Source organism: Coregonus lavaretus (genome assembly GCF_964263955.1).
Source record: "Coregonus lavaretus genome assembly, chromosome: 22".
In the NCBI taxonomy this organism is placed as follows: Eukaryota; Metazoa; Chordata; class Actinopteri; order Salmoniformes; family Salmonidae; genus Coregonus; species Coregonus lavaretus.
The window spans coordinates 18,657,996-18,677,278 of NC_140009.1; the positions used below are offsets into that span (position 1 = coordinate 18,657,996).

At 42.6% G+C, this 19,283-nt stretch overlaps 1 protein-coding gene across 1 annotated transcript in view; it reads left to right on the forward strand.

The window, feature by feature from the left end:
* The window catches only part of cacna1db (calcium channel, voltage-dependent, L type, alpha 1D subunit, b), a gene marked incomplete at both ends in the record, with an annotated part of 98,468 nt that overhangs the window by 46,304 nt on the left and 32,881 nt on the right, over positions 1–19,283 (forward strand). Inside the window, 8 exons of the mRNA XM_084186797.1 lie at positions 1,105–1,244; positions 2,620–2,759; positions 5,149–5,301; positions 7,300–7,496; positions 9,070–9,173; positions 9,352–9,524; positions 18,656–18,743; positions 19,194–19,220. Of these exons, the coding sequence (XP_084042923.1) occupies positions 1,105–1,244; positions 2,620–2,759; positions 5,149–5,301; positions 7,300–7,496; positions 9,070–9,173; positions 9,352–9,524; positions 18,656–18,743; positions 19,194–19,220 (1,022 nt within the window). The remainder of the gene's footprint in view (positions 1–1,104; positions 1,245–2,619; positions 2,760–5,148; positions 5,302–7,299; positions 7,497–9,069; positions 9,174–9,351; positions 9,525–18,655; positions 18,744–19,193; positions 19,221–19,283) is intronic.

Consider the following 19,283-nt stretch of genomic DNA (forward strand, 5'->3'; position numbering starts at 1 on the left):
CTACATAGGCATACAGAGGCCCATTATCAGCAACCATCAGTCCTGTGTTCCAATGGCACGTTGTGTTTGCTAATTCAAGTTTATCATTTTAAAAAGCTAATTGATCATTAGAAAACCCTTTTGCAATTATGTTAGCACAGCTGAAAACTGTTGTGCTGATTAAAGAAGCAATAAAACTGGCCTTCTTGAGACTAGTTGAGTATCTGGAGCATCAGCAATTGTGGGTTCGATTACAGGCACAAAATGGCCAGAAACAAATAACTTTCTTCTGAAACTCGCCAGTCTATTCTTGTTCTGAGAAATTAAGGCTATTCCATGCGAGAAATTGCCAAGAAACTGAAGATCTCGTACAATGCTGTGTACTACTCCCTTCACAGAACAGCGCAAACTGTCTCTAACCAGAATAGAAAGAGGAGTGGGAGGCCCCGGTGCACAACTGAGCAAGAAGACAAATACATTAGAGTGTCTAGTTTGAGAAACAGGCGCCTCACAGGTTCTCAACTGGCAGCTTCATTAAATAGTAACCGCAAAACACCAGTCTCAACGTCAAGAGTGAAGAGGCGACTCTGGGATGCTGACCTTCTAGGCAGAGTTGCAAAGAAAAAGCCATATCTCAGACTGGCCAATAAAAAGAAAATATTAAGATGGGCAGTCTGAGATTTGGCTTTCCAGCTACAATAGCCATTTACAACATTAACAATGTCTACACTGTATTTCTGATCAATTTTATGTTATTTTAATGGACAAAAAAATTGCTTTTCTTTCGAAAACCAGGAAATGTGTGACCCCAAAACTTTGAACGGTAGTATATATTTTTTTATTATAATGTAGATGTATAGGTGTATGCCCCAGGAAGACCCCATCCGCTGCTCCCCACCCCCACTTTCGCTAATTCTGCCACCGCTGCTGAAAAACAATCCTAGGGGAAACACTGTTATTATTCACATTGTGATGTCTAATGGCCCTCTTTCTTTCTTTCTTTCTTTCTTTCTTTCTTTCTTTCTTTCTTTCTTTCTTTCTTTCTTTCTTTCTTTCTTTCTTTCTTTCTTTCTTTCTTTCTTTCTTTCTTTCTTTCTCACCCTCTCTTTCCCTCCCTCCCCACAGGAAACAGTAGAATATGCCTTCCTGATCATCTTTACTATAGAGACCTTTCTGAAGATCATAGCGTATGGTTTAGTCATGCACCAGAACTCCTACGTGAGGAACGGCTGGAATATGCTGGATTTTGTCATTGTCATAGTAGGGTAAGTACCACGTTCCTCCTAGACAGAGTCATACACACATGCATGTACTCACACACACACACACACGCATGCATGCATGCATGTACACACACGACTATGTCAGATCCTGCTGATGCCCAAGGCACATAATTAAAGCACAGTCTGGAGCACTGAATGTGCCCTCAAGAACAAAATCTACTGTAAGGATGGCAAAAAGGTCACAGATAGGTTAACAGAAACACAAGTATGTTGTAAGACGTTATGTAATGAAAAACGCTGTAGAACACACAAACACAGCAACATATTCAGAGGGACAACACACATGCAACAATTCACCCTCCCTGTGTATCAGTCTCTATTTGATCAAGAAGGATTATCGGCTTAAGACTCTTCACCACATCCAGTAACAACAAGAGGCTCTGGCACACACACGCGCACACACACGCACACACACACACACACACACACACACACACACACACACACACACACACGCACACACACGCACAGTAGTACCTCTGTGAATTACCCGATAGAGATCCTGTCGTCTGTCACATGGTTTTAGGATTTGGGTTAGGGTCAGGAGGAAGTCACACACCCGCTTCTGATAAAAAAAGGAAAGGGGATGAAAACACTTACCCATAATGCTGTGTCCATGTCACATCTGGAAGAGCTGAGCCTTCCTTGAAGGGCATTCTTCTCACTCTTTCCTCTCGTTTTGGTGGCTATCTGTAATGGTAGTTGATGTCATTTTAATTATATTCTGATACACTCAACATTGACAGAAATATATTATTATATTGAGGGGTTTGTTGACACACAGACAGACACTCATACAGTGCAGTGTGTTAATCAAGGGAAACACACACACACATACACACACATACACACACACACACACTTGTATTTAGAGAGAGACCTTTTGTGGTGGTCAGGGTGACGTTTATCTCCTGCCCCTGTGGGGCTCCAGTGTAAACTGAGGACGAGGTGTGAAACACTGAATGTAAACACAGAGAGATAAAGGCGGATTAAACAACACATTTCACTGCACCTGTTCGATGTATGTGATAATAAAACATTTTATTATTTATTTATTTATTTATTGGATTACTATCACTGTGACAGACATATACACACACACACACACACACACACACACACACACACACCAGAAAAGACCATTAAAGACCATAAATCAAAGCTCTGTCACCTTATACTCAGAAAGCCTTATGACTCAGGGATGTATGTTACAATGATGTCATTGATCTCTCTCTTTATCTCTATCTCTCTATCTCTCTATCTATCTTTCTCTCGATCTCTCTCTCTTTATTTCTCTGTCTCTCTCGCTCCCTTTCTCTTTCTCTCTCTTCCCCCTCCCCCTCTCTCCTCCCCCCAGGTTATTCAGTGTAGTTCTGGAGGTGATAACCAAAGAGGGCGATGCGGGGGGTCAGGGGGGTAAACCAGGAGGCTTTGACGTCAAGGCCCTCCGAGCGTTCCGTGTGCTCCGCCCCCTCCGTCTTGTCTCAGGAGTACCCAGTGAGTCGACATGGCGCCAGAACATGTCTTCACTATAGAGATATGTTACCATGTTTATACCATATGAAGAGTTTATTTCCAAAACGCTATATCCACCCATTTTTCACATTTGTGTTTTTTCATCAGAAAATATTGCTTATGGGTACCTTCATGTGTGTGTAAAATATTACTGTTCTCAGATATGTAATTCATAGATTTTAGATGTGTATGAAAATATGTTTTTTGGCAAAATGCTATATATCCATTGTTTAGCTAAATTTGAATATTTGACTGTGATATGTGGTTGCCTCACCTAGCTATCTTAAGATGAATACACTTACTGTAAATTGCTCTGCATAAGAGCATCTGCTAAATTACTAAAATGTCAAATGTAAATGTTTTACATACAGATCTCATATTACTGTATTGAATTATAATTTGTTAAATAAAATACATACACTACCAGTCAAAAGTTTGGACACACCTACTCATTCAAGGGTTTTTCTTTATTTTTTACTATTTTTTACATTGTAGAATAATAGTGAAGACATCAAAACTATGAAATAACACATATGGAATCATGTAGTAACCAAAGAAGTGTTAAACAAATCAAAATATATTTTCTATTTGAGATTCTTCAAATAGCCAACCTTGATGACAGCTTTGCACACTCTTGGCATTCTCTCAACCAGCAGTCACCTGGAATGCATTTCAATTAACAGGTGTGCCTTGTTAAAAGTTAATTTGTGGAATTTCTTTCCTTCTTAATGCGTTTGAGCCAATCAGTTGTGTTGTGACAAGGTAGGGGGGTATACAGAAGATAGCCCTATTTGGTAAAAGACCAAGTCCATATTATGGCAAGAACAGCTCAAATAAGCAAAGAGAAATGACAGTCCATCATTCCTTTAAGACATGAAGGTCAGTCAATACGGAACATTTCAAGAACTTTGAAAGTTTCTTCAAGTGCAGTTGCAAAAACCATCAAGCGCTATGATGAAACTGGCTCTCATGAGGACCACCACAGGAATGGAAGACCCAGAGTTACCTCTGCTGCAGAGGATATGTTCATTAGAGATACCAGCCTCAGAAATTGCAGCCCAAATAAATTAAGTCACAGACACATCTCAACATCAACTGTTCAGAGGGGACTGTGTGAATCAGGCCTTCATGGTCAAATTGCTGCAAAGAAAGCACTACTAAAGGACACCAATACCAGCGGAAATTTGTCCTTTGGTTCCAACCGCCGTGTCTTTGTGAGATGCGGTGTGGGTGAACGAATGATCTCCGCATGTGAAGTTCCCACCGTTAAGCATGGAGGAGGAGCTGTTATGGTGTGGGGGTGCTTTGCTGGTGACACTGTCTGTGATTTATTTAGAACTCAAGGCACACTTAACCAGCATGGCTACCACAGCATTCTGCAGCGATGCGCCATCCCATCTGGTTTGCACTTAGTGGGACTATCATTTGTTTTTCAACAGGACAATGACCCAAAACACACCTCCAGGCTGTGTAAGGGCTATTTGACCAAGAAGGAGAGTGATGGAGTGCTGCATCAGATGACCTGGCCTCCACAATCCCCCGACCTCAACCCAATTGAGATGGTTTGGGATGAGTCGGACGGCAGAGTGAAGGAAAAGCAGCCAACAAGTGCTCAGCATATGTGGGAACTCCTTCAAGACTGTTGGGAAAGCATTCCAGGTGAAGCTGGTTGAGAGAATGACAAGAGTGTGCAAAGCTGTCATCAAGGGTGGCTATTTGAAGAATCTCAAACATAAAATATATTTTGATTTGCTTAACACTTTTTTGGTTACTACATGATTCCATATGTGTTATTTCATGGTTTTGATGTCTTCACTATTATTCTACATGTAAAAAATTGTAAAAATATAGAAAAATCCTTGAATGAGTAGGTGTGTCCAAACTTTTGACTGGTACTGTATATATTGATGTCACAAATGTATTATTTGTACATTGCTTTATTAAAATGTAGTTATTTGTTACATTTGACTGTGTAAAACCTAGCAGTACTACTATTTCACTGAGAGTGAGGTGGATATATAGCATTTAGGAAAAAACATGATTATTTGTCTCTATGACAATAACCCCATGCCATAATTAGATAGTGAAAAAACACACCAATCTCTTTCATAATTTCGGTAAACAATAAAAGCTAATTTACCTACATTTCTGAAAATGAATATATAGTATTTTGGAATGAAAATCTTCATATGTCTTTAGTTCAATATGACGTTTTCATTGATACCCGTGTACAGTCTGAAATCCTTAGGCATAAACATCAATAAATAGTTTAGAATTAGGTTATCTATGTCCTCATAGCATTATACTGTGTGCCTGTGTGCGTGTTTGTGTGTCTGTCTGTATCTGATCCCTCTCTCTCTGTCTCTGTCAGGTTTACAGGTAGTGTTGAACTCCATCATTAAAGCCATGGTTCCTCTGCTCCACATCGCTCTGCTCGTCCTCTTCGTCATCATCATCTATGCCATCATCGGCCTGGAACTCTTCATCGGCAAGATGCACACTACCTGCTACCTGGTGGGCACCGGTAAGAACCTGCGTCCGTAATCTCTCCATCTCAGTCCTCCTCAGTCTGTCAAATGTTAGTCTTTCCAGCTTTTGATGCATGTCAGCTATACAAAAGTTATGCTGCATTTAGACGAGGGACGCAAAAAACGTCATACCAGTCAGAATAGCGGGACAAGAAAGCAAGAAAGACAGTGACAGAAAAAGCAAGCCTGCACGATGGTATGCGATGCTATGGGGATTTCAATAAACAATCAATGCAAATCAACATCCGGTAGAAAACAATGCTATGGCAGACGGCAAAAGTTAAAATATTTTAACTCTGGCGACAAGTCCCATCTACCGTGGCGGCTGTAGGCATTCACCGCTAGCCTCAGCGGCATTTACCGTCGTTCTCTCATTGAAAACAATGACATCCGGTTTGCCGTCTACCTCATGCCATCTAAACGCAGTATTACTGATAACCCATTGTTTTCTGTCTCTGTGGTACATCAACGTATGAGACCCCCATACTGTAGAAAAACACTAGGCTTAGTCCTTTTTTGACTGATATGAATTATCTGTCTGTACAAACCCTAAGACTTCAGTCAGTCACTGGTTGGAATCAACTTTGATTCAATATTTAATCGGCTGACAATCATTACCCTTATTTTAGTACTCAGTCCCTGAATATGAATGAATATACAATGAATATCACTTACAGTCAATCATAGGGATATGTATGAAACATGTACTGTATATGAAAGCTAGATGACATTGTTTCATTACTCAGCTACAATAAGCTAGTCTTATAATGGGGAGCTTATGGACGGTATGACGTGTGTATGTATGGCCCTCTCTCTTTGTTTACTTGTTTGTTTACATCCCTGTGGTAGTTGAGAAGCAGCCATGCAGGGCAGTTCAGGGCAGAGTAGAACCAGATCTCTGCTAGCTATAATCCGGGGCTCTATGCTGATGTTTGCCCTTGAGAAAGGCACTTACCTGGGGCTCAGACCACTTCTCATCATCATGCTATAGGAAGAGATTATGGATGAAGGGAGATGTAAGCCATGTCAGTTGAGCTGATTAAGTGGAACTGCAGGGGGTGAATTTATGAATGGAATGTATGTGAGATAATGAATGTAATTTACATGCAACATAGCAGGGAGTTAGGGACAGTGGTGAATGGCGAATGGCGCAGTGGTCTAAGGCACTGCATCGCAGTGCTAGCTGTTCCACTAGAGATCCTGGTTCGAATCCAGGCTCTGTCGTAGCCGGCCGCGACCGGGAGACCCATGGGGCGGCGCACAATTGGCCCAGCGTCGTCCAGGGTAGGGGAGGGAATGGCCAGCAGGGATGTAGCTCAGTTGGTAGAGCATGGTGTTTGCAACGCCAGGTTTGTGGGTTCGATTCCCACGGGGGGCCAGTATGAAAATAAATAAATAATGTATGCACTAACTGTAATTCGCTCTGGATAAGAGCGTCTGCTAAATGACTTAAATGTGTGTGATTGTGTGTGTGTGAGAGAGCCTCTGATGAGCTTGTGTGCTATAAGAATTATGTGTAAACACTATACTATACACTATACATGTGGTCCTCTGTAGCTCAATTGGTAGAGCATGGCGCTTGTAACGCCAGGGTAGTGGGTTCGATCCCGGGGACCACCCATACGTAAAAATTTATGCGCACATGACTGTAAGTCGCTTTGGATAAAAGCGTCTGCTAAATGGCATATTATTATTATTATTATTATTATTATTATTATTATACATATAGAATGTGTATCTGTAAGCAAAACTGCACAACATGGTGTGATTTATAAGGGCCACACTTTTCTGTGCGTCCGAGTGTCTTTTCACATCACTGGATGTATTTGATATTCTCGTTGCACTCTGATGTCATCATTGTTTACTAAGCTGTTGTAAGGCATTCCATGCTGTGCATCATTGTTGTGCATATTTAGTAACTTCTAACTACTCTCCTTCCCTCTTTCTCCCATATCTCTCCTTTCCCTCCCCCTCTCTCTCTATATGCCTTATAGGCATTCTGGCAGAGGAGGAGCCTGTTCCGTGTGCAATGTCAGGCCATGGGCGCCAGTGCATGATTAATGGGACTGTATGTAGAGAGGGATGGCATGGCCCCAACGGTGGCATCACCAACTTTGACAACTTCCTGTTTGCCATGCTCACTGTTTTCCAGTGTATCACCATGGAGGGCTGGACTGATGTTCTCTACTGGGTGAGGCTGCTGCTTTATGAACGACACCCAGCTAGCAACTAGTTAGCCATCTCTACTCACATTAACACAGAGGTTTCAACAGGGTTAGCTTAGCTTCATTGCTATTACTGGATGAGCTCCACTCAAATCCAACCTATAGAACTTCTATAAAATGTCAGACTAGAGGTCTTCACGGGTCCAAAAAGTTGGACCCTTTCCAAAATGAACCTGGGGCTTTCCCATCCAGACCCGATATGCATAAATACATTTTTATAAATATAGAAACCCGTTCCGAACGGACCCGAGGACAACTAGACCTGTATAGACCTAGTTGGATCCAGACACGGTCAAATCCGAGTGAGGGAAGCAGCAGAAAAGTCCAATTTTTAAGCTACTTTATTAACCGGAGTTGATAAAGTGCGAGGGAGAGGAGGTAGAGAGAGGTGACGCTCTAGCAGGGGCCGTGGTGTGTGTAGGCTACTGTGAGTGTGAGTGAGTGACACGGGGAACAGGGAGGAGGGAGGGAGAGATGAGAGACAGCAACCAACCAAGCCGGCTTGTGCTATAGTACACTAATAGCTGCCATATCTAGGTTATTTATCATTCAATATGATTACGTAGTATCTGTCTTGACTGTATCAAACCGGGAGAAGCTAGTTAAGCTAGCTAGCTAGCTAAGTAGCTAGGCTAATTGAGGCTGCATGCGCTCATCCTACACACTTAAACCAACAACAACTCCATTCAGAATATAAAGTAGCAGCCTACCTGTTCTTGGTCGTTGTAGCCTCTCCTTCTCTCCTTCTCTCCTTCTCTCTCTCTCTGTCTCTCTCTCTCTCTCTCTCTCTCTCTCTCTCTCTCTCTCTCTCTCTCTCTCTCTCTCTCTCTCTCTCTCTCTCTCTCTCTCTCTCTCTCTCTCTCTCTCTCTCTCTCTCTCTCTCTCTCTCTCTCTCTCTCTCTCTCTCTCTCTCTCTCTCTCTCTCTCTCTCTCTCTCTCTCTCTCTCTCTCTCTCTCTCTCTCTCTCTCTCTCTCTCTCTCTCTCTACTGCAGCAGTCACGTTTGGATCTGTATGGGTCCATCCGAACAAGTCAATTAAAATGACACATGCTCGAGACCTGTTACAATCATATCAGATCCAATAGTATTTAGAATTCTGGATCCGCTCTGGTCCTGGAACGGGTCTCGGGTATTCGGGTACAGGTGGATCGGTGAAGACCTCTCTGTCAGACATACACAAACATACTCCACCCCCTTTTCTGCGGTGTGGGTGCAGGATTTTGCTCCAGCCAACTGTAACACAACCTGATTCATAGTCTTCATCAACAAATGAGCTGTGTTACTGTTTTGGCTGAAACAAAAGCCTGCACCCACACTAGTCTTAAAGAGAGAGCGTCACTGAAAAGAGGAAATAACATCAGGGATAAATTGTACTTACCGGTAGAATAGTTTCAGGGATTTTATGTCAGACTGTAATCTGTACTTCTAATACGGCGCTAAATGATCAAAATAAATAGGTCAGGTTGATATAGTTTTACCAGGAACTTCTGGATTGTCCTCTAAAGCTAACTGTGACTGTGACTGTTGTTGTTGTTTCAGATGAATGATGCCATGGGTTCTGAGCTGCCCTGGGTCTACTTCGTCAGTCTGGTCATCTTCGGCTCCTTCTTTGTTCTCAACCTGGTTCTGGGAGTGTTAAGCGGGTAAGACATTAGACTCATCAATGTACTATATACATATGCACGTACAAACGCATGAGAGTGCACACACAGAAATACACACATAGAGGGAACAGGTTTCTGAGTTTTTGTCTTTGTGTGTGTGTGTGTGTGTGTGTGTGTGTGTGTGTGTGTGTGTGTGTCTGTGTGTGTCCATCCACAGAGAGTTTTCCAAGGAGAGAGAGAAGGCCAAGGCTCGTGGAGACTTCCAGAAGCTGAGAGAGAAGCAGCAGCTGGAGGAGGATCTGAAGGGCTACCTGGACTGGATCACTCAGGCTGAGGACATCGACCCTGAGAATGACGAGGAGGGGGATGAGGAGGGGGGCAAACGCAACCGTGAGTCCTCCTACCTCACCACCCCCTTCACATCACATTCCCCTCTGTTCTACTTAGATTTTGATTTTATTAGGATCCCCATTAGCCGACTCCAATGGCGACAGCTAGTCTTACTGGGGTCTGACACATAACGAAAAAGACATTGCAAACAAAATACTTTACAATTTACATACATTTAAAACATTAACATGTAGTGTGTGTGTGTGCGTCTATCACTTACACATACATGTCAGTACATACACACAAAAAGTAGGTCAAATGAGGGAGAGGCGTTGTGCCGTGAGGTGTTGCTTTATTAGTTTTTTTAAACCAGGTTTTCTGTTCACTTGCGCTATATGAGATGGAAGGGAGTTCCATGCAATCATGGCTCTGTATAATACTGTATGTTTCCTTGAATTTGTTCTGGACCTGGGGACTGTGAAAAGACCCCTGGTGGCATGTCTGGTGGGATAAGTGTATGTGTCAGTGCTGTGTGTAAGTTGACTATGCAAACAATTTGGAATTTCCAACACATTAATGTTTCTTGTAAAAACAACAAGTGATGCAGTAAGTCTTTTCTCAACTCTTAGCCAAGAGAGACTGGCATGCATAGTATTGATATTAGCCTCTGATTACAATGAAGAACAAAATGTGCCTCTCTGTTCTGGGCCAGCTGCAGCTTAACTAGGTCCTTCTTTGCAGCACTTGACCATATGACTGGACAATAATCAAGATAAGATAAAACTAGAGCCTGCAGGACTTGCTTTGTGGAGTGTGGTGTCAAAAAAGCAGAGCATCTCTTTATCACGGACAGACCTCTCCCCATCTTAACAACCATTGAATCTATATGTTTTGACCATGACAGTTTACAATCTAAGGTCAAACCAAGTAATTTAGTCTCTTCAACTTGCTCAACAGCCACACCATTCATTACCAGATTCAGCTGAGCTCTAAAACTTAGGGAATTATTTAGTTTTAGAGATGTTCAGGGACCAGTTTATTACTGGCCACTAGGGCTTACCCCATTTAGTCAACTGGTCGATTGTTTGGTTGATAGGCTGTTGGTCGACCGAGATTTCTTTAGTCGTGAAGTCGTTTTTTTTGTTTTTGTTCATGGTGCACAAGATACCTGTCTGATTCACACCTGTCTCAGTGGACTAATCCATTGCGGAGGCCACAGGAATGGCACAGTCCATCACTCTAAGACGTGATACTGAAATTGTATATGGCTATATTATGTAAGAATAATGGTGCAACACTAATACATCTTAGATTATTTTTATAACGTTTTAGGGAAGACCCAGATGCAGACAGTGTCGAAGTAACAAAAGTTTATTACTAGAACAGGGGGCAGGCAAAACGACAGGTCAAGGGCAGGCAGAGGTCAGTAATCCAGATCAGAGTCCAAAAGGTACAGAACGGCAAGCAGGCTCAGGGTCAGGGCAGGCAGAATGGTCAAATCCAGGAAAACTAGAAAACAGGAACTTTAGAAAAGACAGGAGCAAGGGGAAAAACGCAGGTAGGCTTGATGAACAAAATGAACTGGCAACAGCCAAACAGAGAACTGCCGCCTTTCCCTATGTTGCTATGTGCATAATAGCAAAGTTAACCAGCATATTGGGATTGGCGAACAATGCGGCGGAGGCAGCAGTAGCAGAGACCAGGAAACTGCCCTTGCCTTAGCCTAATTGTCTAAGAAAATTGAGGAGAGAGGAAACCCCAACTTAATTAGGTCTATAATCAATAGCCTAACTGTTAAATGTGCCTGGCTTTATAAATCATCCATATATACTGTACAGTTGAAGTCGGAAATTTACATACACTTAGGTTGGAGTCATTAAAACTTGTTTTTCAACCACTTCACAAATTTCTTGTTAACAAACCATAGTTTTGGCAAGTCGGTTAGGACATCTACTTTGTGCATAACACAAGTAATTTTTCCAACAATTGTTTACAGACAGATTATTTCGCTTATAATTCACTGTATCACAATTCCAGTGGGTCAGAAGTTTACCTACACTAAGTTGACTGTGCCTTTAAACACCTTGGAAAATTCCAGAAAATGATGTCATGGCTTTAGAAGCTTCTGATAGGCTAATTGACATAATTTGAGTCAATTGGAGGTGTACCTGTGGATGTATTTCAAGGCCTACCTTCGAACTCAGTGCCTCTTTGCTTGACATCATGGGAAAATCAAAAGAAATCAGCCAAGACCTCAGAAAAAAAATTGTAGACCTCCACAAGTCTGGTTCATCCTTGGGAGCAATTTCCAAACGCCTGAAGGTACCACGTTCATCTGTACAAACAATAGTATGCAAGTATAAACACCATGGGACCACGCAGCCATCATACCACTCAGGAAGGAGACGCGTTCTGTCTCCTAGAGATGAACGTACTTTGGTGCGAAAAATGCAAATCAATCCCAGAACAACAGCAAAGGACCTTGTGAAGATGCTGGAGGAAACAGGTACAAAAGTATCTATATCCACAGTAAAACGAGTTCTATATCGACATAACCTGAAAGGCCGCTCAGCAAGGAAGAAGCCAATGCTCCAAAACCGCCATATAAAAGCCAGACTACGGTTTGCAACTGCACATGGGGACAAAGATCGTACTTTTTGGAGAAATGTCCTCTGGTCTGATGAAACAAAAATGGAACTGTTTGGCCATAATGACCATCGTTATGTTTGGAGGAAAAAGGGGAAGGCTTGCAAGCCGAAGAACACCATCCCAACTGTGAAGCAGGGTGGTGGCAGCATCATGCTGTGGGGGTGCTTTGCTGCAGGAGGGACTGGTGCACTTCACAAAATAGATGGCATCATGAGGAAGGAAAATTATGTGGATATATTGAAGCAACATCTCAAGACATCAGTCAGGAAGTTAAAGCTTGGTCGCAAATGGGTCTTCCAAATGGACAATGACCCCAAGCATACTTCCAATGTTGTGCCAAAATGGCTTAAGGACAACAAAGTCAAGTTATTGGAGTGGCCATCACAAAGCCCTGACCTCAATCCTATAGAACATTTGTGGGCAGAGCTGAAAAAGCGTGTGCGAGCAAGGAGGCCTACAAACCTTACTCAGTTACACCACCTCTGTCAGGAGGAATGGGCCAAAACTCACCCAACTTATTGTGGGAAGCTTGTGGAAGGCTAGCCGAAACGTTTGACCCAAGTTAAACAATTGAAAGGCAATGCTACCAAATATAATTGAGGGTATGTAAACTTCTGACCCACTGGAATATTTATACATGGTCAGTAGCAGTGTAGCAAATCTTCCGCAGATCTGACTTCCCCTTTCCCCCCTGAACAACCAGTAAACATTAGACCATTTTTAGTTTCTTTTTCACATCCTCTGCATCCATTTTGCTGACATGTGTTATTGTGTTCGGGGTTTGTTATAACCAATTTATTGATGTGATTATGATAGGCTATAGGTCAGGCCCTATTGGTCACATGCATGCGATGCTTACATGTTTCACATAAAAGAGAGCAAGGGTTGAGGGAATAAACAAATTAGGGATTTCGGTAAAATAACCTTTCAGTCAGAAACAAGTAATAAACTAAATTGAAATTATGTTGCAGCTTCAGCACGGACAGCGCAATAAACACTTGCTGTGCTGTGGTGCCTTTTTGCTGCAGTATGGAGGAGAGCGAGACAAGGTGCGCCAGTCAGGCACTCGCTGTCATTTTTTTTCGGGACCATCGGGCTCTTTCTTGAGCCATTTGTGTGTCTTTATTATTTAATCAAACAGTGCGCTTAATACATCAGGCAAACTCAGTGCATATGTAGTTGATTTTATTCAGTCTGTCTATATATGTAAAAATAAGTTGAAACATTTTGACCAATCGATTGGTCGAAAGAACAGGACGACTCTCGGTTTACCAAGATTTTTTGTTAGTCGGGGACAGCACTACTGGTCACCCATTCAAAAACTGACTGCAACTCTTTGTTTAGGGTTGCAGTGACTTCACTAGCTGTGGTTGCTAATGCGTATAGGGTTGAATCATCAGCGTACATGGCCACACAGGCTTGGTTTAATGCCAGTGACAGGTCATTGGTAAAAATAAAAAAGAGTAGAGGGCCAAGAGAGCTGCCCTGCGGTACACCACACTTTACATGTTTATCATCAGAGAAATTCCATTAAAGAATAACCTATGTGTTCTATTAAATAGATTGCTCTGAATCCTCAATTTGTCGGAGGTTGAAAAGCTATAACACATACGTTTTTTCAACAACAGGTTATGGTCAATAATATCAAAGGCTGCACTGAAATCTAACAGTACAGCTCCCACAACCTTTTTATATGTTCAACCAATCGTCAGTCAATTGTGTCAGTGCAGTACATGTTGAGTGCTCTTCTCTATAAGCATGCTGAAAGTCATGCTGAAAATCTATTCTACCCTTTTAGGAGCACCTGGCCAGCTGTGTGGTTCAGAGACAGGGACAGAGGTCTAGGTTTTAAACAGGGTTTAAATAAATCTGTTTTTGGAATGCAATAATGGGTGTTTGTTCCCTGTTGGTTCTACCACCTGTTCCTGTGATGTTATGTCACTGGATCATATTGCTATTGATCCCAGGACTTCCTGAGAAATTGTTATCATTCTGGTTAAATCAAATGAAAGTGAATGTCATGTCTGCTGCTTCAGCCGTCACACACACACACACACACACACACACACACACACACACACACACACACACACACACACACACACACACACACACACACACACAGGAATGATGATGATATGACTTATGTGGAAGAAAGAGACAGTAATCCAAATCCTCTTTATGTAAGCGTATGCAGCATGATACATGACGACATAGCGCTTCCTGTTGGGATGAGACACTTGCTGGGCATAGATGCTGTTGATAGATACACTATATATACAGAATTATGTGGACATCGCTTCAAATGAGTGGATTCGGCTATTTCAGCCACACCTGTTGCTGACAGGTGTATACAATTTAGCACACAGCCATGCAATCTCCATAGACAAACAATGGCAGTAGAATTGCCTTACTGAAGAGCTCAGTGACTTTCAACGTGGCACCGTCATAGGATGCCACCATTCCAACAAGTCAGTTCGTCAAATTTCTGCCCTGTAGAGCTGCCCCGGTCAACTGTAAGTGCTGCTATTGTGGAAACATCTAGGAGCAACAACGGCTCAGCCGCGAAGTGATAGGCCACACAAGCTCACAGAATGGGACCACCGAGTGCTGAAGCGCGTAGCTCGTAAAAATCGTCTGTCCTCAGTTGCAACACTCAATATCGAGTTCCAAACTGCCTCTGGAAGCAACTTCAGCACAATAACTGTTCGTCGGGAGCTTCATGAAATGGGTTTCCATGGCCGAGCATCCGCACACAAGCCTAAGATCATCATGCACAATGCCAATGCTGGAGTGGTGTAAAGCTTGCCGCCATTGGACTCTGGAGCAGAGGAAACGTGTTCTCTGGAGTGATTAATCACTCTTCACCATCTGGCAGTCCGACGGATGAATCTGGGTTTGGCGGCTGCCTGGTGAACGCTTCCTGCCCCAATGCATAGTACCAACTGTAAGGTTTGGTGGAGAAGGAATAATGGTCTGGGGCTGTTTTTCATGGTTCGGGATAGGCCTCTTAGTTCCAGTGAAGGGAAATCTTAACGCTATAGCATACAATGACATTCTAGACGATTCGGTGCTTCCAACTTTGTGGCAACAGTTTGGGAAAGGCCCTTTCCTGTTTCAGCATGACAATGCCCCCGTGCACAAAGCGAGGTCCACACAAAAATGGTTTGTCGAGATCGGTGTGGAAGAACTTGACTGGCTTGTACAGAGCCCTGACCTCAACCCCATCGAACACCTTTGGGATGAATTGGAACGCCGACTGCGAGCCAGGCCTAATCGCTCAACATCAATGACCGACCTCAGTAATGCTCTTGTGGCTGAATGGAAGCAAGTCCCCGCAGCAATGTTTTCCAACGTCTAGTGGAAAGCGTTCGCAGAAGAGTGGAGGCTGTTATAGCAGCAAAGGGGGGACCAACTCCATATTAATGCCCACGATTTTGGAATGAGATGTTCGACGAGTAGGTGTCCACATACTTCTGGTCATGTAGTGTATGTAGACTGACAGACTGACAGACAGACTGACTGACAGACTGTGTGTGTGTGCATGCATGTGCGTTTTATTGTACAGAGAGAGAGAGAGCGAGAGAGAGAGAGAGAGAAATAGAGAGAGAGAGAGAGAGAGAGAGAGAGAGAGAGAGAGAGAGAGAGAGAGAGAGAGAGAGAGAGAGAGAGAGAGAGAGAGAGAGAGAGAGAGAGATTGGCTGTAATATCCATCTGATCTGGGCCATTTTTAGCAGACATAATAGGCACGTCAATGATGCTATTGTTCTATCTTTGTCTCCCCCCGTCATTAACTATAATGCCTGGGAGATCTAGAGAGTTAGACTAATGCATGCCTGTAGGTTTGAGTGCCTCATCTACTGTATCAGCAATACTCTCACTCTCACTATTGGGCTGTACATGGTAACTATGTACTGATGTACTGTTTCTTTTTGAGTGTGTATGGGACATTAGTTGAGCTGGTTGCTATTGTAAACAAAAAGCAGTAAATACTACTACAGTGTCTTATCATGATCAGGATAAGCCAAACAAACTCAATCCTCAATAATGTTAGGTTTATATTAGAACATTTTATTTCAGATAGTGTATTTATACATGGTCAGTAGCAGTGTAGCAAATGCTTTGGCGTACACCCAGTGAAAGTAATGATGTGATTGTGAATGGGTTTTCTTGGCAAACATGACTCTGTGGTAGAATCCCTTGAGGCCTTGAGGTGTCTGTGTGAGTCTGTTTAAAAAGAGATGATTGTTTCTGGAAAAGCCTCTCCCACTGCTCTGCCTGGCGCTGCCGCAGCCCTAGCTCTATCGATATATCTACCTACTGTAACTATCTATCTGTGAGTTTTAGGTCTCCATAGAAAGCTTTATTAGTGCATATTTGTGTGGTGTGTAAGCTTTCACTGTGTTAGACTATTAGCTCCCTCTATGTCAGTTGTCTATGTGTGTTGACTAGATAGCATAATGTACTAACTCTCTTTCCTTAATGTACATGTTTTGTTCTGCGTAGAGTTCAACTCTGTGTGGCCCACTAGCTTCTACTAATAGATGTCCTTCTTCTCCTCTCATCTGCTCTACAACTGCTTCTTCTTCTCTCCTTCTTTCATGCCTTCTAGTTCTTGGCTCCTCCTCTCTTTCGTCTCTAATGTTTTGTTCAGTGCTTCTCTAGTCTCTTCCTAACTGCTTGTATAGTAGTAGATGTCTATTCTCTCTTGTTCTCTACTGATTCACTGCTCCCTCTGCTGTCTAAATGCATGTACTGCATGCCTTTATAACACCAAGGCGTCACACTGGCTGACCTAACGGAGAAGAAGAAAGGGAAGTTTGGCTGGTTCAGCCAGTCCACAGAGACACATGGTAAATTGGGCTGTGTGTGTGTGTGTGTGTGTGTGTGTGTGTGTGTGTGTGTGTGTGTGTGTGTTTTTTTTCCCTCCCTCCTTTGCTTGCTTGTGCTTTGCTACTAGTTTGATGTGTGCTTGTCCCAATTGTTGTGTTCAATCATCTCTACTACTACTCTTCATTTCACTCAATCAGCCTCTTCATTAGATCTGTGTCCTCATTTTGTCTTGATTCTTTGGTAAAGTAGGACAAGTAGTGAGTGGGTGGATTTGTGAATCAAACATCAGTATTATGAGACACAACCAGCATGTTTAAGTCTTCTAGAGGTTACGAGAGGTCGGTGGGTAGAAGGATTACTGTTATACTATTCCAGGTATTCCTTAAAGAGGTAGGGTTTCAAGTGTCTCCGGAAGGTGGTCAGTGACTCCGCTGTCCTGGCGTCGTGGGGGAGCTTGTTCCACCATTGGGGTGCCAGAGCAGCGAATAGCTTTGACTGGGCTGAGTGGGAACTGTGCTTCCGTAGAGGTAGGGGGGCTAGCAGGCCAGAGGTGGATGAACGTAGTGCTCTCGTTTGGGTGTAAGGTCTGATCAGAGCCTGAAGGTAAGGAGGTGCCGTTCCCCTCACAGCTCCATAGGCAAGCACCATGGTTTTGTAGTAGATGCGATTGTTGGTCATGTGATTGTTGTACTGTAGCCTAGAATTCTCCAGAACTGGACCAAAGGTGAATAAGGGATATATTGTCTGCAGATGTGAACACATTGATATGTTGACTATGGAAAGGGTATGCATTGTAAACAATCAAAATAGGAAAGGGTATGCATTGTAAACAATCAAAATAGATAGATTGAACTGTAGACATGCATTGTGGGGTGATTTTGAGTCATTCATTGCCATTTCTTTATTTGATTCATTTTTCCTTTAGATATTTTGTGGAGTATTTTTGACCTTGTACTTACCTGGTCATAAGGTTTGTACAGCATCTGCACAGATCCACTACTAGTATAACTTTTCAAGCCCCATCAGAAACCACAATATTGTTATCCCATTCGCATACTAAACAGCATGGATGATCTGTGCAGGTGCTGCAATCAGCCCTCTGTATTCTGACTGTCAATGATGGTCCTCAAAGAGCCCTATACTGAATGATGAGGATATTCAATCATGCCATCATTACTAGATTTAAAGTATATTACCCAAAACACTCAACCATAAACAGGATTGGGTTGGTTACTTTCTAAATGTAATCCGTTACAGTTACTAGTTACCTGTCCAAAATTGTAATCAGTAATGTAACTTTTGGATTGCCCAAACTCAGTAACGTAATCTGATAACTTTCAGTTACTTTTGGATTACGTTCCCCTTAAAAGGCATTAAAAAGAGACAAAAAGGATCCATCAAATGGTCTCTGACTTGTGGTCAAAAAAAAATTCAATGCTGAATTGAATGTCATTGAGAAAACAGAAAGGTGTCATAATTTTTTTTCTTTTTCGCAAACATGCTTTCTGAATTTAGAAGTAATCCAAGAAGTAATCATCTTGTTTTTCAAAAGTATCTGTAATCTGATTACAATATTTTAGCTGGTAAAGTAACCGATTACAGTTACAGTTACTCCCCAAACCTGACCATAAGGGTTCTTTAGGTCGGAAAGTCAGAGCCATCGTTCGACTGGATCTCACCTTACTTCCTGTGTTTGTGTGATGTAACAGCAAGCATGCCCGCCAGCGAGACAGAGTCTGTGAACACTGACAACCCCAACGGAGAGGACGATAAGACTAACTGCTGTGGCCCACTCTGGTGAGTCTGTCTGTCTGTGTCTGTGTCTGTCTGTCTCTGTCTCTGTCTCTGTCTCTGTCTCTGTCTCTGTCTCTCTCTCTCTCTCTCTCTCTCTCTCTCTCTCTCTCTCTCTCTCTCTCTCTCTCTCTGTCTCTGTCTCTGTCTCTGTCTCTGTCTCTCTCTCTCTCTCTGTCTCTGTCTCTCTGTCTCTGTCTGTCTCTGTCTCTGTCTCTGTCTCTGTCTCTGTCTCTCTCTCTCTGTCTCTGTCTCTGTCTCTGTCTCTGTGTTTGTCTCTGTGTCTGTCTCTGTCTCTGTCTCTGTCTCTGTGTCTGTGTCTGTGTCTGTGTCTGTGTCTGTGTCTGTCAAGGTTCAAGGTTCCTTTCTACCTGAATAGACAAGTGGCTTAAAAAGCTACTGTAATACGTCATTCATGCAAATGGACATTAACAATATGATTCTTCATTTCCTCAGTCAAAAAATTATAAAATCTAAGTACAGGTCAGTCCTCTGTCAGTACAATGTCATTCGATTTTTTGCATGGTCCTGATGCACATTGTGGAG